Below are 23,530 nucleotides of genomic sequence, written 5' to 3' on the forward strand. Positions count from 1 at the left end.
TTGGATCTATTTTTATTTCATTTTTGATGGTAGCTTTAGAAAGGTTTTGAAATGAACCCCTAATTATTGTAGCCTGTAATTGTTGGTTGGAGACTTGGTAATGACCTGGCTAAATAAAATGGACTTTAAATTTATCCAATTGTGGACAATTTTATTTTTGAAATACACTAAATGTGAACAAAGTGATTTTAAGGTTTCTAAGTGGTACAATCATTCTAGAAATACAGAGTATATTTTACAACCACTATCACAAGAGTTTAACACTCTCTTACAAAATGTCATAAGTCAAAACATCCAAATGAAAAGTATATATATATATATATATATATATATATCATACACACACACATTAAATAGCAGGTGTGAGACTCTGTTCTATGGGTCTCAGTTCTGCCTGGGACCCAATGCCCTTCAGAATCTCTGCAGCTAGTGATTCCACTGCCATGTCTGACTGGGACCTGGAACAAAGAGAAAGTGGTTGGGATTTTCTACATGTTGTTCTATTACTAAACAAGAAATCAAATTAATTTCCAATTCTGTACAAATTAAGAAAAAAAACGTTGCTGTTACTCTGAGAATGTGTTCTGAGGCACAAGACAAAAATCTCCCGTCTTCTAGTGTGAGCTGAAAAAGTACATCAGCTTATGCAACTGGAATCGATACTTTTAACCCATTTATGAGTGTTTTTATACCAGAACTGAAGTGGATTATTTAAATGCATTAAATATGAAGTGCATTAGCTTATAGTCAAAAGTTATTCACAGTGGTTGTTTACTTCATGAATATGGTAATTAGAGAGCAGTGCCAAGCACAGACCTGCTTAAATAAGATAACAGCACTGTCCACAAATTATTAATGCAGACACTGAATTTCATCCTAAATTAATTACTAATTAAAAAACTAACCAAATTAAAACTGTGTATAGGTAACCTGAGCTATGAGCTGAGTGCCACTGCAGAGCATAAATGATTTAAAAATCAAGTAGCTATTTTTCTGAGGTGTATTCCTCAATGTCGATTGATGTATTGTTAACTAGTTGCTTATTAGCTTGCATATTAAGCACATATTCTGCATGGCCATATTCTACATCCCTAATCCCCTACCCCTTACCTAAACTTAACAACTACCATAATAACTATTAATAAGCAGCAAAGTAGGAGTTTGAGGCAAAAGTCATAGTTAGTTAATAGTGAAAACTGGACCTTAAAATAAAGTGTGACCCTGTATACTATATAGCAAAAATCAGCTGCCTGATTTTTGAATGTATGTTTTGAAAAGTGATATAACTATATATTTTTGTAGTTCCCAACACTGTTGATTGAGTTTACCTTAAATTGTATGTGAAATACTCTTTGCTTTGCCAAAAACCCAATATTGCTGAAGCTTTGCCTCCGAAGCTTGGCTGGGCAACTTCAAAGGGATTCTTCACATTTCAGCGAAGGGGAGGGGGGTCTTGCCCCCACAGACAGCCACAATAGGCCTGTATCAATCTGTGGGTGAGGCCTGAGCTCAAAGAAGCTCAGACATGAAAGGATCAAAGATGAGGGCCACACTAAGAGACTCGACTCGGGGCCCATGTGCTGCTGGATGAGGAGCCTGTTGATTAACTCACCCAGTAGGCAGTGTCAGTTTCTGCAGCACGTGAAGCAGGATCTGTCCTTCCGAAGAACCCCAACAGGAGCCAACCGCACTCATCTGTAAGGGAAGAAGATAAAATGTACCTTAGGAAACAGGCTCACAGATGACACTCTCATACGATGTCAACCAGAAGCAGCGTGAAACCTATTAAGTCACTGAAAATAGGAGGAATTGTAACCCATACGAAACTCAAGTACTTTGCCACTGATTTGATGTGTCTGTTTTTAGAATTAGCAGCTCTCTGCACTTCAGCGTGAAAGAGCCCATTACAATGTCATCTCGATGGCGTCTCGCAGATGAGATGCTTCATCTGTGTGAATGAGGGTCACTGAAAGCCCCTCTGATGGACAGCACAGGACAGACTCATCATCTTTCTAAGAGCTCTCGGTGAATCCTGCTCCTCACACTAACAGACTGAGAAATCAGGAAAGCCATTTGTCATTTTTCCATAATAACTCATATTCCTACAAATCTACCTGCCATCTTTGACTAATAATAGACATCATGAAAATCACAAGACCATAAAACATGCTGAACACAACTACAAACAGCTGTGATCAAAATTTTATATACACCTTGTGGTTTCTGCAAAATGTAAATTATTTTACCAAAATAAAAGGGATCATCCAAAATGCATGCTACCGACCTAAATAAGACATTTCACATAAAAGACATTTACATATAGAGAAAATAAATGTTTAATTTATAAGAATGCCCTTGTTCAAATGTTTACATATGCTTGATACTTAATACTGTTTTGTTACCTGGATGATCCACAGCTGTTTTTTTTTTTTTTTTTTTTTCACATGAGTCCCTTGTTTGTCCCAAACAGTTAAACTGCCTGTTGGTCTTCAGTAAAATCCTTCAGGTACCACAAATTGTTTGTTTATATGAACCCTTTCCAACAATAACTCTAATAACTTCATAATAATAATAATAATAATCTTCCATTTATGTCTAAAATTTTAGAAAATGTTGTGTCTGCTCAATTGAGCTCCTTCATGCAAAAAAATGATCTGTATGAAGAATTTCAGTCAGGTTTCAGGCCCCACCATAGCACAGAAACTGCACTTGTTAAAATTACAAATGACCTGCTCCTTGCGTCAGATCAAGGCTCACGTTACAAAAACTGCATTCTTCCATCTTAGAAACATTGCCAAGCTACGAAATAGGTTACCTGTTTCTGATGCAGAAAAGCTAGTTCATGCATTAATGACCTGGACTATTGTAATGCACTTCTAGCTGGTTGTCCTGCTTCGTCAATAACCAAGCTACAGGTAGTCCAAAATGCAGCAGCCAGAGTCCTTACCAGTTCAAGAAAATATGATCATATTACCCCAATTTTACAGTCTCTGCACTGGCTACCTATTAAGTTCCATACCAGTTACAAATTACTATTACTTACCTATAAGGCCCTTAATGGTTTAGCTCCTGCGTACCTAAAGCCTTATACCACAGTACAATCCATCACGCTCCCTAAGGTCACAAAACGCTGGACTTTTGGTAGATCCTAGGATAGCAAAGTCCCCTAAAGGAGGTAGAGCTTTTTCACATTTGGCTCCCAAACTCTGGAATAGACTTCCTGATAATGTTCGGGGTTCAGACACACTCTCTCTTTTTAAATGTAGATTAAAAACACATCTCTTTCGCCAAGCATTCGAATTATGCATCTCATAATTAGTGGCTGCAGTTGTATCTGATCAAATGCGCATTATTATTCTTTAGCTTGGGTTAAACTAATTAATTTACTTTGTTGGAACAGCAGCTATGCTAATGGTGTCTCTATTTGTTTCTCTGTTTTGACACGAGATGTAACTAGGATTTACACAAGCTCCAGTCTGGGTCCAGAACACCTGAGAAGAGATGATGCTGACACCTCAGAGGACCCCAGATGATGCTAACCCTGAAACAACATACAGAACTAACAAATATTGCTACTTACTCAATCACATTATAATTGCTGTTAATAGTGTTCATATTCTGGTTGACAATGTCTCGTATACATTTTTCTGAAAAGTCCTGTAATTTGCACATAAACTGATCACCAGTTATAAGCCATTACTAAATAGTGTAGAAACTTAATTTTCCAACTGTAAAGTTGCTTTGCAATGATTTGTATCGTTAAAAAGCACTAAACAAATAAACTTGAATTTAATTAAACTTGAATAACTGTGTGATTTTGAGATCCATCTTTTCACTCTGAGGACAACTGAGGGACTCCTACGCAACTATTACAAAAGGTTCAAATGTTCACTGATGCTCCTGAAGGAAAAGCCATGTAATGAGTAATGGCTGTTGAAAATTCAACTTTGCCGTCACAGGAATAAATTCAATTCTAAAATACATTAACAGAAAACCATTATTCTTAGAAAACAGTAGATCTGTCTATCTATCCACAATGGCTTTCAAAATGGAAACCATGGACAAATTTAAGGCTGAGTGAAGACTTTGTTGAGGTGTAAAAAAATGTAGCAACATTGCTAACTGGCATGATAGTAGGTCAGCTGTTTTCAAAATACCTCACAGTAACAAGCTGCTTTTTCTAGTTTAGTGGTGTCACATGACAAAATCTCTGTTTTGCATATGCACCATCTTAACTGAGTGTCTCCCTCAACAGTGCACAACAGTGAACTGTGGTCAGATGAGATGCTGTCAGGCCATATGCCAGTAAAAGCTAATTTTCCTGTCCTGTCAGCCATTATACTGTGCTTGTAGCACATGCTCTTCAATTGCATGCATAAATGCAGTGACACGCTGTCCTATATTAAAGCATTGTATCATATTAAAATTCAAATGAAACAATGACCATGCAATGTCGTAGTTATGTTGTCAGTGAAATCCTTACCAAAAAGGCAATTAAAGCTGCCTTAAATCTGTGCGTGTAAGTATTTGTTATATATGAGTCAGATTTAAGAACACGTCTCTGAAATGCAGTGGCCCAGCACCGTCTCCCTCCTCCAACAGCTCATTAATAGAGACTTGACCTGAAGCATGCCAGAAAGCTAAAGAGTTATAAGAAAATATGATGTGTCAGATCCACGTCATGTTCAACAGCGGCAGCTCTTAAAGCAGCCAAAATAACCTAATAACCAGCTGCTGGAACAACAGGACCAAGTAAAAAAAGGGGAAATCAGTAACTTTTTTAGCTTTTAGGATTCATCTATATTTAATGTAGAATTTTGTGTTTGATAACTTTAATTTCTGTATATTTCCTACTTGCTTAAGGGCGCACAAGTAGCTAAATATGACGGGTTTTTAGTAATAGTTGTTTTAGGTTAATTGTTTTTCTTAAATTGAAAGATGTTATTTTTAAAGTCTATTAAATGTTCAAATTGATAGCTCTCAGCTATACTGTAGTGTTTAATGACTAGTCAATGGCTAAATATTAGGATTAGAAGAATTAGTAGACATCAGTAGTATTGGTATCAGTGATGCTCGTCTTCAGTAAGAAGAAGCCATTAAACAAATATATATATATATATCTAAAAATACTGTCTTTATGTTGTTTCTATATTAATTTTAAGATTGAATGCAAAATGATTGCAATATAAATGTATATTTAAAAACTTTAATGTTAGGTGGGATTAATTGCGATTTCAGATTTTATTTTATTTAATTATTTTTAATTGACTGACAGCACAAATATAAAGTGATCTTGGAAGACTTGGATTCAAATGCTTGACTGATATAAATGATTTCCACAATGTCTGAAAAAAAATAAAAATAAATAATAATAATAATAATAATATTATATATATATATATTATATATATACACATTTTATTAAAAATGTCTTAATTTGTGTTCTTATGGGTTTGGTATGACATGAGAGTGAGTACATGATTCCAGAATTTTTATTTTTGTGTGAACTAAGCCTTTAATTTATCTATTTATAAGTATTTCAGTTCAGTTAAATAAATCAGTGTGTTTTATTCATTATGTGTGTAAATTTGTGTGTTCACATAGATATTCGGTAAAATGCACAGATTTATTACAGGATAATTTGATTTTGGTTCATTCACACTGCCAGTGATTTTCCAGAATTCAGAATCAGAATCAGTGTTTACACACACATCCCATAAAGACGTGACATAACGATGTGACATTTAATGTGAATGTTCCACTAAGCTTGCGAACGATTTCTGATCTCTGCTTCATTCTAGTTTGCACATATTCTTTCATCGCGAACGTTGATCTGCCTTCAAAACAACCGATAAAAGAGTCACACGATAACGTGCGTCATCACTACAACACACCCTTTACAGCATTGTTTCTGGCTTTAGTTCACACAGGGCTTATTCTGGGACTGATCGCGGCTATGTTACTAGGTCCAACCTGGGATCGATCCTGGGACCTGTTTGCGTTTACAAGGACAGCCACCGGCAATTTTCTGAGACTGTCATCCTAATTAAAATACAAACTGTTTTGTGCAAGACAAACACTGCTCTGATTTCTCATGTAATGTGATATTTACATAATTCAATGCAACTTTCAAACTATTTTTTCTAGATTAGCTCGACTTTGGTCTAATTTACCAAGTGCCAAATGAGAGCATACATTAAAGCAGTTAATCTAAAACTTAATGTGGTTAATATTGCTTGATGAGATAATGGTACAACTAATAGTAAATGTATGAGAGAAAAAAAAGATCAATTAATCCACCATTGGCAAGTTTTGAAAAAACTATATGTAGGCCACAAAAGCAGCAAGGAAGCCACTATACAGATTCACCTAGAAGCACAGAGAGCTGAAACCGAGACTATACACCGAAGTTCCCAAACAGGCTGGGATTGTCTGACACTTCAGAAGTTTGACTTATTGTGTGTTTGTCTCACACTCTTTCATGCTGAGTCACATTTAAGCCAGAAGCCCACAGATTGTGTTGGCACGTTCAAATAATGCTCCCTTTTATTTCAAAACAACTTCAAGTAATCATCATTGTATCGCATTGCATTATATATTGGGAGATACATAACGGCAAATTATATTTATATACATTTTATGTAAGTAAAATGTAAGTAGACCGCACTGACTGACACCATCAGATGAGAACAAAACTTGAACTGAATAAAGCTTGATGATGGTACCACCGTCTTTTGTAGAGCTGCTTTACAGCTGATTTACAACATCAACACTGGTATTGACCCGAACTGAATCTACACTGAACTGACACAAGCTGCAAAATGTCATTGCTGCCTTTTGGAGAACTGCATAAAACTGAAATGAACACTGGCTTGCTTAGTAGGGTTGCTAGACTCTTTTAGGGGATAATTCACCTAAAAATTCAAATTCTTTCATTTATTTCTTCTGCTGAACTCAAAATAAGATATTTCGAAGAATGTGGGTAAGAGTTTCTGGTCCCCATTGACTTCCATTGTATTTTTTTTTTCAGTAACTGTTTCTTTACCCACATTCTCCAAAATATCTTCTTTAAGGTTCATCTGAAGAAAGAAGCTCCTTTTGTAGAGCTGTTTATCTGTATTGAATAAAGCACTACAGTACTAAGCGTGACTTGACTGAAGTGTTATATAAATCTATTATATTGTGCAATATATTGTGATTTATATTGTATTATGATTTATATTTACAAGCTATCAGAATTTCATCTTGCTTTTTGGCCAAAAAAAACCATTGTGTCTCTGAAGAAATAAATAATTGTTTAGGCTCCATATTCTCCTATATCATACAACGTGAACCATAAAAGCCTGATGCATCGAATATGATGCTTAATAAAGAAAATTCAATCAAATAAATAAATCAGGTACAATATAATTAAGGCTTTTCTTCTTGACTCTTAATATTCCTTCTTTATACCATTATTTTCAAGCCTTTATTTTGTTTAATTACAAAACCCCCTTTTTGTTTTTAACATAGTATAGACCAGCCGGAAACAAAGCTTTGTTCTTAGAAAATTTCTTCCCCTTGCCAGGAATTAATTTGAGAGAAGCCAGATGAGAAGAATGTTTTGGAGCAACCACCTAGAAGTAGCTGCTTTATATAGCTGCTGAAATCATTTATCAGCAGCTGATAGACTCAAAGCCCAACGTGCCCAGAGCAGTCTGACTCAACGCAAGACATTCTGTTGGCCTCTGTTCCTCAGTTGGACACAGTATCTTGCAGCTCAGATGCAAAGGATTGAACAATGAAGGGTGACATGAACAATGAAAGCTGACAAGATATATTGAGTAAAAGAATGAGAATGAATAATCGAGACAAGGACAGCAGAAAAACATCACGCGACAAAGAGAGACGGAGGAAGTGAATCAAATGTTATATGCATGCGTGAGAGCTAAACTCTACTTCAATCAGTTCAGATTTTTATGGTTGTCATCAGATGCAGACAACAGTCAGTCTGGTCTAAATGGGTTCAGCATGAAATAAACACCATTAACTTTAAATTCCTTTAAAGTAAAGAAGTTAACCTCAATTGACAACTTCTGTAACAAAAGGTAATTTCCACATTAATTTCCACTTCTCCCTCAAAGTTACGCTTACAATGCAAATGAATGGGGAAATTTTGATTTCTGAAAATTTGGAAAAATCACTTATTACCTTGTTTCTGCTAAGTTATATGGAGTTTTACAACTTGGTTGAAATGACAACACAACACCAACTGTAAAATGATAGCAATTATTGCATTATTTAAATAGCTTTACAGTTCAAATAATACGCCAGTTTTAACAGAAAAATTAAGTGCTTTATAAAATCATAAGCATTGCATTTCAGCATGTAAACCATCCAAATCTGCCTCCTGTCACTTACATTTAAGCGTCTCACCAGCACCTGAGTCAACGTCATGTATTTCACCTTGTTGTAGTTTAAGAATTTTTTAGTTTCTGAATTTGACTGAAAGGCTTCCAAGAAATCCAGGTAACAGTGTTCATAATGCACACATTTACATTTAATCTTTAGAATGTCTAATAAGCTAAAAACGGTAATGTTTCTCATCTCTTAAATAGAGGATTTTGAGGGTAGAAGAAAAAAAAAAAACTCTGAGCCAACAGACATATACAGTAATTGAGAAACACACAATTTAACATGATTTAGTCGCTACCAACCCTGAACTTAGGATGAGCCTTCTGACAGAGATAGACTTTTTAACATTGAAAAGAAAACATCACAAAAAAATGTTTTCTCTTCAACTCCCTCCTCCAAACCTGAACATGCTCTGTTGGACATTTAATATGCAAGCGGTTTCCTAGATTCCTCACTTCAAAGGCTGACATGGAACAGTAAACCCAAGTCCTTGTAATTACCAAGTGAATTAACATGCCTATTAGCATATTACTACAACAGATTCTCAGATGGGGTCTTCAGTGAGACTCCAATGTTCCTTACACTTGCTCGCTCGAGTGCACGACCCGCCATTCTGTTAAGAGGACAAGATGAGAGGATGTGGAGATGAACCCAATCAATCCACAACTCACAAACATATGCCCCCACCCCACACACACACATTCATCATTGGCTGAATAATCATGTAAGATGAAGAGATGAGCTTTAATTCACTTGTGCACATTGTCTTCAGATAAAACCTCTCATCAGACCTGACAAAAATATCAGTGACTATTAGAATATAAACAGTTTGAGGCAATTTTGAATAATGCGTGGGTAAGCAGAATGGGTATCCTCTGCTAAAAGAGCATTCTGAATGTATGGCTGTGCTGTGAGACAGGAACCAAATGTAGTTTGAAGCAGTTTTCTAGGCTAAAATAAATAAATAAAACATGCTGGTTTGTAATGTGTAAGTTTATTATTTCCTTAAAAAAAGTACTCTGTTAGTGCCGTGGTGAAGCTACTACACTGCGTACTTCGATATACACTAAGATACTGAATGATTACCATATTATGTTATTTACAAGGTACTTCAAAGAAAAACCATGCCTGCAAGAATGGTTTCGCCATGTCTGCCAACAAAACAAGGGTTTTCCACAGTACAATGTCCATACCATGGTACTTTTCGTCACTTTTTGTGTATTTGCCATTACATTTACATCTATTTATCTAGCGGGACATGAGTTGGGAACAAGTGTTAAAGTAAATTCCAAAGAAAAGTACATGCTATAAGAGAGATGCAGTTTCACCAGTGTTTTTGTTCTGACTTCAGCTAAACATGGAGTGGTTCAGAACAAAGAGTACAAAAACCTTTGCTTTCCATAGCCTCTCTCTCTTTTTGACATCAGAAATGATTGTGTGGACCACAGAGTATAGAACTGCATAGAAGAAATCATGATGACTCCAAGGCTACCTTCAGTTACATAAAGTTTATTTTCTCTAGTCTGACTTCAATTCTTTTCAGGCATAAAAACCCAGCAGATTAGGTAAGGGCAAGAGAAAAATAAACATCATAATGAGACAATTTATTATTATAATAAATTTGCAATTTATGGAAAAAAAAAAACATTTGAAGAATGCTCTATACTTGTAGAAAACTTATCAACATGATGCCATGACATTGCTATGCTGTTTCTAAGGAATTCTGTTGTTGCTAGGGAATTGATTAGTGGCTGCTTACTGGCCCATGTCAAAAGAGTGCAGTCCCTATAATATTCTCAATCTGTTCCTACTCTAAGGCCAAAAATGATCACTTCGAAAACTATCTAAAGTATCTATAAATTACTTTAAATATAATTAGCTAAAATGGTATTCACACCAGGAAAGGCTGCTAGTTGACTTGCTTTGGTTCGGACCAAATACAATGTTGATTTTTTTTGTGTGTGTGTGTGTGTGCTGCAGTTTGCACTCACATTGCCCTTTTTGCAAGTGAATGAGAATTTGTATACTAAACCACACATGTGCTAAGGTCATCCATTCATTGGACAGGAATTCTTAAAAAGCAGGAAGTTCGAAAACAGGCTAATCATGGAGATTTTTCGTAGTGCAATTGTTAATATTTTGCTTATTTTCTGTAATCAGTTACAAACACAATATAAAGATACTTAGAACATCAGATGAGACAATGTCATCTATACGATGTTTAAACAAGAATTTTGCAAAGACGAAGAAGTGCATAACATAACACTTATCCATAAAGCGACTCCAACTATGGTTTGCCTGATAACTCAAAAGGTGCAGTTCATTCTGCAATTGGGTCGGATCGAGGTCGGATCATATTCACGCCTTAAACTGTACCAGAGTTTGTTCGGAACTGAACCAAAACCACCTCTTCAACTGGGTCTCGGTTTGGTTGTTTGGTGCCTACCAGAGTGCGACTGCTGTATTCACACCTGCCAAAAAGATCTGCACCATTGGGGGAAACGAACCAGAGTTTGTTTCAATTGAACCAAACAAGAAAGGTGTGAATACACACTTAGTGTTTTAATTCCCACGGGTTGTAAAAGAACCGTAAATACTGAAGCATTGAGGTCTGTATCTCTGACTGTAGATGGGTTCTGTTGGCTTCATGACATTTAATGAATTAGATGACATTTAACCTGCGGTTTCAAGATCCTTAGAGACCTAAGAAAAAAGGGGGCAGAAATATAAGTAAGAAGCTTTATATCTGACCTCAGTTGAAGAACTTATTGTGTTAACATCTTCCAAATGAAACTGTTTTTGCTTGCTTACTTGCAATGATTACATTTTTAAATGAAATTAAGCCACAAAGCTCTAATTTTGATTAAGCTTTGAACCTATTGCAATCTATTGGCTCTAACGTGTGTTCATTAGCTTGTTTTTAACATTACCCATCTACGTAAAATGCTGATGAGCCATGGTCTCTGCTGACTCATAAAAAAACATGCACTGCACTCTGTTCACTCAGAACATACTGTTCCCATTCTGAACCAATGTTTTGTGTGGCCTGGGCGTAAAATTAAGCCCTCTTCCTCTTTAGCCTTTGTACTGTTCTTTGAAAACCACTTCATAGTGTGCTGGATCTATTTCTAATATTATAGAGGCAATTAGTGAGGTCTTTGATGGCTTGATAAAAATGAGCATGCATAGATTTTACAACACTGAAATTAATGAATACTAATTAGAAGGCCTTTGTTGATTGTCGGGGATAGAGATGGATGAGTGAGCTTGATATTTCTTGCTTTAATTGAAAACCTTTGTCACTTGCCCACTCACGTGTGAATAAGTGCTCTCTGTCACTCCACAAAAAAGAAAAACAATGTAAATTAATTTGCATCATTTGAATAAATATAAAGCTTTTTGCATAGGTGGTGAAAGCAGGCGGATTCATAAAACAACCAAACGTCACACACAAGCTTGTCTGATTTAATAATCCATGCTCACATTGGTTTACGTCAAACTGGCTTTGGTTCATCATTCTTTCATCCTACTGGATGTTCTGAGGACAGCAGAGCATCGACCTGTCTTGCCGTATGGTGTGGGAAGCGTAAGGAAAGAGTGATGATTGAAAGGATGTGTGTAGAATGTGCTATTCATTTGGGGTCTTAAAACTGTTAATGGAACAAGTGTGTGAGAGCCTTAAAAATAAAACCGTAGATTAGCCTCATTTACCAATTTAACAGGTCGTCTCAGCCTCAGAAGGCACATCTACATACCACCCACACTACTTTCAATGGCCGTCTAATGCACATTGCACACAGAACTTGAAAAGCACTTTGTTGTGTTTACAAGGTACCAGGTTGATATTATGAGTATTTGGATTTACCAAAGTTAGTGGAATCAGGTCACTGGCATCAGACAGGCTTTTGTTTGAGATGACTAGTATTAGGATGAACATGCATATGCATATGGTGGTCAAGTTATATCTGTGAAAATATGTACTTATTACTTTTGGCAAGACAGATATTTTAGACTAATATATATATATATATATATATATATTTGCTACTTCCTAGTGTTTTCTCTGATATTGCTAGCCCATTGTTGCATTGATTCACTCAGATAAACCCATTCCTAAACAACATTTAACAACAAAACCACCTGTGGTTGGTGCCATTACATATCAGTCAGTCTGTCTTTTCCTGTCTATATGGAACTTGGCTAGGTGACACTACATGTTAGGTTTCATCGTCCATCAATTCTCCAAACAAGTACTTGAGTAAAAGTACAGATACGTAAAGTAAAATATTACTCCAGTAAAAGTAAAAGCACTCCTTTTTCATTTTTACTCAAGTGAAAGTACAAAAGAACTCAATTGTTTATGTACTTAAGTAAAAAAGTACTGAAAGATAGATGTTTGCAATTTTATATAGGCTACTTAATTAAATTTTATATTAGCACATATTTTTTTTAATAATCCTACTGCTCAAAATACCTGGAATTTTAGATTGTTTTAAAATATATATTTTTGTTGTTGATATGGACTACGTTGACGAGAGTAATGTTCATTGTGAAGCTTACACTGTGATTTACCTGAGAGAAAGCAGGGTTGACCATCTGATTTTCACCAGTAAGAACATGTATTTTAAAGTTTGTTGTTTTACAGAACATCACAGTTATATATGACATGATAATAAGGCCTGAAGTTAGGAGGAACATTTTAAGGGAAATATAATTATATTTTCAGAATGATTTTTTCCTTCTTAATACTTGTCTGTGGTGTAAAAACACCCCTGGCCAAACGGTGCATCTCTTCCCCTCTTTGATAATTACTGTAGTTACCATGTTCTGAACATCACATCCTTTCTTTTGTCCCTAGATGTAATCTATATATATATATATATATATATATATATATATATATATATAGGTTATTGAATAAAAATATTCGGACATTATTTATACAAATTAGCTCAAGTTAGCACCAGCAAGCTTGTTAGCTAGACAGTTAACATCAGCTAACAATATTTACTTATTTTCAGTACAGTTATGAATAAACCTCCATGTCTGTCTACTCGTCTAGTTAATCCAAACAATATAACGTTACTGTTGATAAACAATATAAAAACAGACGTCACATAGGACATGGTAGCATTTTAATAAAACTGTTAATATTACGGCAGCAGGGAATTTGAACATGCACGAGTTATATTATTTAATCTGTGTTAGTTTAATGGTTAATTATTATTATTATTATTATTTTTTACCTAAAACACAGACGCTGATTGATGTGTCTGCATCGTCTGCACTCGAGCATTTCAGTGGGCTTAAATAGATCACTCTTTACAGCGGATTTAGTTCCCAAACAACTGACAATTTTGACCTAAATATGATTTTCAGTTACAATAATTAATCCTAAATTTCGACATTAATAACTTACTTTTAGCAACATCAGACGCATGCACGCTCACAAACGGCTCGCACTAAACGGTTCATTTGAATCAGTGAGTGGTCGACTCCAGAACAGCTGCAATCGGATAATTCAAATTAACGAATCGTTTGGTGCGACTTGCGATCCGATTTAAAAGTTTATTTTGAAAAGACTCAGTTCATTCATGATGAATCAGACACCGCTTCTGCGTGTCGGAGCACGCGATATATTATAGGGAGTAACGATATGTTTTATGAAATGTAGTGAAGTTAAAAGTATGATCTTATGCTTTGGAATGTAGTGAAGTAAAATTAAAAGTTACTCAAAATAAAACTACTTCAAGTACAGATACTTGAAAAATGTACTTAAGTACAGTAACGAAGTAAAGCTACTCCGTTACTGTCCACCACTGCCAAACTGTTGTACAGATGTTCCTCTCGTTGATAGCAGAGTAGCGGATCCAGCGAGAGCTTGATGGGGCGACGTGGAATGAAAAAGTTTTTTTTTTTTTTTTTTTTAGGAGTCGTGGCAGTAGAGGTGGCCCAATTTAACATGTGAATAATCCCTCCCACACTTAAGTGATACTAAATTGCAGTGGAAACGCAAACCGTGCTGAGCCGAGGCGTGCCGTACTGTACTGAGCCATTCCAAAAGTCATACCATGCAGTGGAAAAGAGCCATAAGATTACCTCAAACTCCACAAAAAGACATATCTGAGCTAACACTGAGCGAAACCTCAGGCATTAAAAACTTTTTATGCAACTGTGCAGCATGCAGTGTGCCAGCACTCAAGTACCAATGTGTGCTGTTTCTGGAGCTGATAATTGTGTGAGATAATGCAGATCTATGCTGATAACAGAAATCTATAGAGCATTGTTTTTGCTGCAGACACCATGGAGAGAATATAGTACAGATGGAATAGAGGACAGATAAAAATTTACAGAGAGAAGGGGGAGAGATAGAGAAAGAATACAGTTTTCTTGGCTTTGCTGTGGTTGTGGCGGTGGAAATGGAACATGACATTGACAATGTTGTTCCCTACATAGCCAAGCTAGGACATGGTCAGCGAGGAACAGTAATACAATTGTTGTCATCACTGGTAACACATTAAAATTATCCTGGAGAAAATCTGGGGCTTCTCCGTAACAGCTGCATGAGTTTTAAATGGACATTACATTGATTTAATAGGCACTTTTATTACATACTGTAGAATAGTACAAAGTTCATTCATAAACACCAGTATTGAATTTGATATAGGTAGCTTGATGTGGATAGAAAGTTGTGTTTAAAATGGACCTTCTTTGAATAATTGAAAACTTGACATGTTGACATGATCTTTTGAGATTATCTGATCAGCTAACCATTGTTTCTGATCAATAAAGCCTGCTCACCTGTCATTGCAGGATTCCATTTGTGAGATGTCAAACGAGCTTCAGAAAATATTCAGACAGGTGTGATTGTACTAATATTGTAAAGCATGGACACAAGTGATAGGAGAAACTAAGTAATTGAATGATTACCAAGTGAAGCTGTGTTTTTTAAGAAAAGTAGGGGGCCCAATACTGAACCCTGAGGCACCCCAGTGGTTAGATGATGCAACTTAGACCCCCTTTATCTTCAGGAAACCTGAAAGATCAGCCTGTGGGGGAAGGCATTTTTAACATAAATATGAATTGCATAACAGCCTCATAAGTAACATAAGAATCATTGCAGGAAATATGATCACCAATAACTGCACAGGACAATTCAGTCAATACCATACACTCCTCCTTTCTGTTCACAACCTCATTCACAATTCAGCTCAAACCTTCGTCTGTGACCAGTAGTGCAGTATCCAGCCCTAACGGTTCATCTTTCTATAACATGTTTTGCCCACGGAGGAGTGTGCAAATGTGTGTTTGTGAGCACAGGCCGGTGGCCCGAGGCACCGTACCTGGGTCAATACTCTTTCATGCTGCAGCTGAGCTGAGCGATGAGGCCATTGTTGCTACTGTCATGCTGTGAGTGGCTCCAGTCTGCAGGGGTGGCCACAGCAGAGCTAATGAGCACAGTCTGAGTCCCAGGAGTGGGAGCTTGCCGTGCAAAAAGTGTGTGCATGTGTTTGTGTGTGTGAGCAAGCATCTGCTAGCACCACTGTCCTGCTCCTTCCTCTGCATTATTCATACACTCGATGCACACTGCCACATTCTGCTATGGTGAGAGCATTGTGTGATGTGTATCTCAGGGAATGTCTCACTACCTCTGTCCCTTCTCTGTCTCTCGCTGTCTCCTAGTTTGCCCCCTTTCGTTGTCACTGACGACTCATTGAACTGATTGAGAATGCAGAACAGCAGTCACACTTGTGTCCTTGTGGTCCAGGTCTCGTCAAAGCAAGGAAGTGAGAATCATGATGAGAATCAAGTTTTTTTTTTTTATTGGGGTGGTGGTGGGGGTCTTTTTGCAATTTTATATGGAACGGATAGAGCAGAAAGGACACAAAACAGAATCTGCAAATGATGAAAATTCAAATGTGTGCTGACCACAGGAGAACTATGGTCCAATATGACGGAACATGCAACCTATCCACTAGGTGCCTGCATCTCAAGCACTATAGTAATAATGATGCTTCCCTTACCATTCACGCATAATCAGGACTTTGTGGATAATGTAAGTAATTGGCTATAACGCAGGAAGTCAGGGAAAGTTTAATGAAAAGACTCAAACTCCTACAGATTCACAAATAAAGCAGCAAAAAAAAGCGAGAGGTTATGAAAGAACAAACAGTGTCATTTGCCTCTGAGAAGGAAGCTAATTACTCATGCTCAGTGTGGATCAGAGCAGAGCAGTATTCTCTAGAGACTAAATCATTAGGTAGAATCAGACATGACAATAAAATACCACACATACAGTAACACATCAGAGGGATACCAGGAGAGCGTACACATTTGTGTGTAAGAAACAGCCGACGGGTGATTTATCTCCAGTAGTCTTGAAAGGCTGACAGCAGATGAGGGCAGTAATGTGACCAGGTCATTTCATTCCATTAGCACTTTAGTTACAGAGCCTGTGTGTAATTAGGACAAGGACACCAAGTCATGAATCAAAGAGGATGATTTAAAACACAAACAACAGACATGCTTTAGTGCATACCACCACCACACACACACACACACACACACAAGTGATGCATGTCTCATAAGTGTCTTTGGAAACTCTGTGATGAAACTTTCAGTCACGTGTGGATTTTGGACAGACAAGTATCATTGCAAAGGCCTAGTTTGGATGGGGTAATTTTTCCCCTGAAAATATTAAGTATATTTGTGTTTTGCAAAGTGTACTTGACATTTCTAGTCTGACACAATCTTGGTAAAAGTTGTAGAGAAAATTACAAAATAATTTCCTGAAAAATCTGGGTCCTCTGAATAAACATGAAGATGTAATGGGACAGTCAAAGACGTCCATCTAACATATTTGTACACAGTCCGGCATTTACAAAATTTTATGGAATTTGCATAATCAACCTTCATCTCAAGGTCCACAAAATTGGCAATTCATTAATTAGTTGAGTACTCAAGCAGTCAAAATTACCAAGATGCACATTCACAGCACTGTGTTTCTGTTAAAAGTGAGAATGATGAAATAGCCAGCTTCTTTTCTGAGAGTATTCTATGACCAATACAGAAGCACCATCAATCTCATGCTTTGTTAAACATGTATACAGGTGCTGGTCATATAATTAGAATATCATCAAAAAGTTGATTTATTTCACTAATTCCATTCAAAAATGGAAACTTATATATTATACTCATTCATTACAATCGGACTGATATATTTCAAATGTTTATTTCTTTTAATTTTGATGTTTATAACTGACAACTAAGGAAAATCCCAAATTCAGTATGTCTGTAAATTTGAATATAACTAAAGACAAATAGAAAAAACAGTAAAGAGAGAGAAACAGTAAAATGGTTCACTATTAGGGGTTGCACCGACTAATCAATTAGTCGATTAGTCAACTTTAATGGTGTGCCATGAGGCTTTAAGCTTGACGTCGACTAGTCGCCGGTTCTATAGAGGGCGCAACAGAATAAATCTTTGCAGGACTTCCACATTTACGCTACATTTACAAACAGTTAAAATAACAAATACATTGAATGAGAAAACGCACATTCTAAGCAGCTTATTGTACGGTTACGTTAATTGCTGTTCTAACCTAATGTGCTGCTACACTGTAACGCACACACATAGGCTATAGACAGTAGCTCGTATGTCACGCGCAGATCGCTCGCGCACAGAATCATTCAGCTTCAAATGTAAATGCTTCAAATTTGTGTGACCAGTTTGAACCAGTTGTGAAATCTGCATGGGGAAACCTTTTACCCTCAAGCAAAATCCCCAGTCGCGTGGACTACCAATGAAATAAGTGGATTACACCCTCAAAAATGTCACCACACCTTTACACAGGAAAATAATTTTCAGAATGTCCAAGCTGCTCTTTTCCATGCAATGAAAGTGAAGGGATAAGGATTGTTGAGCTTCAAAGTACATTAAAACATGCTGCTTCAAGACACTTCATAACTTTAGGTTGTTGCAAAATTAATCATTGCATTGATGCATTGCGATGCGGACGATTCTGCATCGATGCAGTAATTGACTATAATCGACTATAGCCTATGACATCATTTGCATACAAGCTTTTCACGCGAGTATTAAAAATGCACTCTCTATTTTTAAATCGGAGCTTGGCTTTTTACCGCGTATTGCATGGGTGAGTGTGCTAGAGACAAATGTGGCAAGTTTCACTGCACAGAATATGCACAAGCACATTGCTTGACAATGTATTCAATCGCAGTTAATTTAGTCTTTAACTTTAGATATGCTTTCCATTCCTGCCATTTGGGATGCAGTACGTATTAGATGCACGAAACTCACTTACTGACAGACTTTCATGTGCGTCTTTAGTTTTTTGTCCTGAAGATCGCGGCTGCGGTTAAATGCACTTGCATCTACTTTATGATACAAAATTGATGTAAACAGTCAGTTATGCTTTCAGAACTTAATTATTTTAAACGTAGCCTGCTTATATAATTTAATAAAAATGCACAAAATAAATCGTTGACATGATAATCATAATCGAAATGAATCATGAAACCAGTGCTGATTCACACCCCTAGTAGGTTGATGTCTCAGTCTCTGTCACATTATCATTCCTGTCACACCTGGCATTTAAGTGTACACAAGGGTGAATGAGATTTAAGGAATTGTTGCACAGGGGGAGTCTTTCAGCAAATAATAACTTATATCTCAGTCTTCTCCTGATTTAAAACTATGGTATGCTTTCAGAAGCTTTTTGTCTATTTTGGAGCTTGACATCCCTTGTCCTAGTCTATTTTTGTTGAAAGGAAAAGATAGTCTGTGACATTTTGTAAATATATAAAAAAAGAAAAAATATAAATGCTTAATGAAAAATTATACAAAATAAAAGGCATGCATGTTATTTAGAACTTAGTGTTAGTGTTGAAATGTTTTTTGAGTACTTAGCATATTAGAATGACTTCTGAAGGATCATATGAAACTGAAAACTAGAGTAATGGCTGCTAAAAGTTCAGTTTTGACATAACCAGCATAAACTACATTACAAAATATATTAAAATATAAAACAGGTATTCTGTCAGAAATGTTCAGTCCCCCTAGATAATTAATATGTATCCACAATTATTTTCGAGGTCCAGCTTTCCCATTTGTTTTACAAACTTTATAATGTTAGGGTTCCAAAAATTTCAACCATTTGATTTCCATTTGTTTGTGATCACTGAATATAGATTTTATTAGATCTGTCAAAGTAGCTTGTTAATGCTTTTGATTAAATGTGTTTAATTCAATTATTATTATGGGTTCACTGAAGGTATACCTATTGCAGGGGTCTCCAACTCAGCTGCTGGAGAGCTACAGTCCTGCAGACCTTGTTGGCCATGTAACCACAAACACCTTAGTGAATTGCGTCAGGTGTGTTTGACTGGAGTTGGAGCTGAACTCTGCAGGACACTAGCTCTCCAGCAGCAGGATGTGAGATTCCTGACCTGCATTCGTTTTTTGTGAACGTTAAATAGAATGATCTTCAGACCATGGTGACAAAAGATTATGCAATTCAAGTTGATCAGTCAAACTGTTTTCAATTAACTTGTGAATGAATTAGACGAAGAGCACGCCAAAATTAATGTTAGGCTACATCTTCACAATGCTTTAGCTTATTCAGACCTAATTTGGTGCATGTTATGAAGGCAATGACCTGAGGGAATGTGAGAAGTTTTAGCAGTGGGCCACCTATTTGTCAATATATATGGAAGATATAAATATTTGCTACATTAAAAGTGAAAGTGACGTGACATTCAGCCAAGTATGGTGACCCATACTCAGAATTCGTGCTCTACACACACAGAGCAGTGAGAACACACACATGCACACAAACACACAAGCGCGCACACACACACACACACACACACACACACACACACACACACGGAGCAGTGGGCAGCCATTTATGCTGTGGCGCCCAGGGTGCAGTTGGGGTTTTCCATGCCTTGCTCAAGGGCACCTAAGTCGTGGTATTGCCGGCCCGAGATTGGAACCCACAACCCTAGGGTTAGGAGTCAAACTCTTTAACCACTAGGCCACGACTCCCCCCCTATTGGTCAATAATCAATAAGCAATTACATCACATTAAAAGTGATTGTATTTATGGGTTTTTTAACATTTTGCCTAAAGGTATGAACAAATGTATTTAATTCTTAATTTTTGCAGTTGGTCTGATTCTCTTTGCGATGCTTGCTTAGCTCCTCATTTTGTGGATAATTGCTGCTTGCAGCTTTATTTAATATTATAATAATTTTATGTGGATTTGAAGTCATTCTTTATTTCTAGGTATTCCATGATGGTTGGACCCTGGTTGCCATAATGAACTTTTCCTTTATTGGATGGGGGTGTCGTTTCAGCAAAAAATAAATAAATTAAATTAAATTAAAAAACAAAAAATAAATAAAAGAAAAGAAAAATTGAGAGCAATATTACCCAGAGAAGCTCAAAGGATTCAGTGTTTATTTTTCATATGAATGCCCGGGTGTCCCCGAAGTGTCAGTTTGAGTTTGTGGCCGGGCAGTGTGTGAGGGATTTGTTTGGATGAGCTCACTCTTCTCTCTAGAGTCTGCCAAAGCTAATAGCTCCGATCCAAATATCTGCAGTGTTTGAGCACAGATTAATTCATCAGAACACTGATGACGGAACCACAGGGGCACATATAAACACACGAATATACCCAATATGCAGAGGATACCCATATATTTGCACACAATACCAGATCCACAAATTTTATAACAACGTATTTTCCAAACCAAACCACAAACACCATTCACACTTATCCACAGAATATTCCCCAATACGAAAGAAGAGCCTTATCAGGATCTTGCACACTGACCGAAACACTACACATGGTCATGATAAAAATGAGTTTAAATATGCAGGATATGAAATGATTTTTTTTTTCTGGTTCTGGGTTAAAGGGCTTTATTTTATCCATTGGGAATTGATTGGTCACTACATGACACAAAATTGGGCTGAAAAATAAGAGTGAATATTAACGTCAACCAAAATGGAAAGACGTTTCAAAGGCAAAGCTAATTAGTAGATTTTTTTTTGAAAGTTTGTGGAAAGTTTACTTCGGAATAATGAGCACTGATAAATCATTCATGATAAAATCAGGAACATTTAAAAAGAAGTGTCAATTTTGGTTTCTTGTTGACTTCGACTTTACAGTGCAAATGAAATATTTTGACATGATTATGTAAATCTCTGCCTTGAAAATTTAATAATGAATGAGATTCGTTAATAGAGCCAAACATGGATAATGACAGGGATCAAATCTGATTGAGAAATCAGTCATTCTCATGGTCTCACCCATCATAAATGAACTGAATGAATTTCACACAGTCAGTGCTAGTTTCTCTAACCCTGTGTTATTTTCATCCAGACTGATGATTTATATTTTGTCCTTGCTGATGTTGGACAGTCCCCCTAATCAACAAATCAGAAAAGAGGATCAGACCAGGCTGAGAACGAAAATAACCAGCCTGTTTTTGTTAATAAGTAATGATTGGATTGGATATCGAATATCACATATAAAAATGAAAAGAGAGGAAATCAGCAGTCATGAGGGACAGGATGCTGTCCTTCTCATATCCCTCTGCATGGCTGTAACCAACCCCTCAATGACCCAGAAGGCCACATTGTACAGGAAACACAGCTCATGCCCTCCTACCACACAGCCTATCCAATATTAAAGCAAGCACATCACATATTGAGCTGACACATTGACTCAGACAGCACCAGAATTTAAAATAAATTGATAAAATAATAATAAAATAATCCCTGTCAGAAACAGAAAGTTCCGCTCAAAAATGTTTTTTCTTCACATCTGATGCCCAATTACTCTTTAATATTATACCTATGACTCTCTGAGCTGAAATTGTACATTAATAAATCATAATATAATAACAATTTTTTTTAAATAAATAATAATACTAATGAATAAATAAGAAAATAATACACTAAATAGTGATTACTAAATTAACTTAATTTTAACTTTTATTTTGAATTCTCTTTTCCTTATTCATCTGTTTAGTGTAAACATATGGCTACTTAAAAGTGTGCTTAAAGGATACATTCACTTCCAGAACAATAAAATAAAAGGCAGATCATTCAGCTAGATAAGACCCTTATGAATGTAGTCTGCTTCTACTGCAACATATTATGAATTGTTCATACTGCATTCATAATATACATTCCATTTATGTGCTGGTCTCAGAACATTTACGTGCACTTACCAAGCGTTTCAGCACGCGGAGCAGCAGTTTCTGCTGTCTGGGCTCAGTGTGTGTCTGCAGTGCGTGTGCCAGGCTGAGCAGTTCCTCCGGCTGCAGGCAGTCTGCACCCTCTCCTCCATACAGCTGAGCCAGCAGAGACACACAGTGACTGGCCTCCTCATACACCTCACTGTCATTACACGCCAGCTGCCGGAGAAAAACACAGAGAGCTGAATATTTACACAGGAACATCTAAAATCAAACACACAATGATAGTATGTTTAAAACTATATTGCATACAAAGTATACAAAACAAATAATTATCCACAGCAGACAATAAGAAAATCTTTGTTAATCTTAGTAAAATTGTCAATATTCCTGCATCTATATAACAGTCAGGGTGACTGAACAGGATGAATTATTAAACAGCTGAGCTGAAGCCAAGCTCTCCCTTCATGCAGATATTTCTAGGACTTTTATATTGCTCTTCTATTGCTTTTGGGAAATATGAAACTACACCCTTCAAGACTCAGCACTACAAATCGGTTTGTCTATGTACGGTCAATAGCAGTGGTCTAGAGATTCAATCTTATACATTTCAGAACTTCTCATTAGGTGCCATATGTTTCACTTAAGGGAAGGTGTTATATTTTGTCAAAATCATAATTTAAGAGGCTTTAAGGGAAACATGGATGGAACGTTTTTGAGCATTTTCATTTGACAGATACTTTTATGCAAAACCACGTTTTATCAGTTTATCAGCTTATTGTTGGCCTTCTGGAAAGTATGTTCATTTACTGTACATGTACTCAATACTTGGTAGGGGCTCCTTTTTCTTTTATTACTGCCTTCATTCGGAGTGGCATGGAGGTGATTGGTTTGTGGCACTGCT

General features: G+C 36.5%; 1 protein-coding gene across 1 annotated transcript in view; it reads right to left on the bottom strand.

The window, feature by feature from the left end:
• Positions 1-349: 349 nt before the first annotated feature.
• The window catches only part of LOC113060092 (serine/threonine-protein kinase ULK4), a 199,219-nt gene continuing 176,038 nt past the window's right edge, over positions 350-23,530 (bottom strand). Inside the window, exons 35-37 of the mRNA XM_026228913.1 lie at positions 22,660-22,845; positions 1,613-1,695; positions 350-458 (exon numbers count right to left, since the gene is read on the bottom strand). Of these exons, the coding sequence (XP_026084698.1) occupies positions 350-458; positions 1,613-1,695; positions 22,660-22,845 (378 nt within the window). The remainder of the gene's footprint in view (positions 459-1,612; positions 1,696-22,659; positions 22,846-23,530) is intronic.

Source organism: Carassius auratus, chromosome 41 (assembly GCF_003368295.1).
Source record: "Carassius auratus strain Wakin chromosome 41, ASM336829v1, whole genome shotgun sequence".
Lineage (NCBI taxonomy): Eukaryota > Metazoa > Chordata > Actinopteri > Cypriniformes > Cyprinidae > Carassius > Carassius auratus.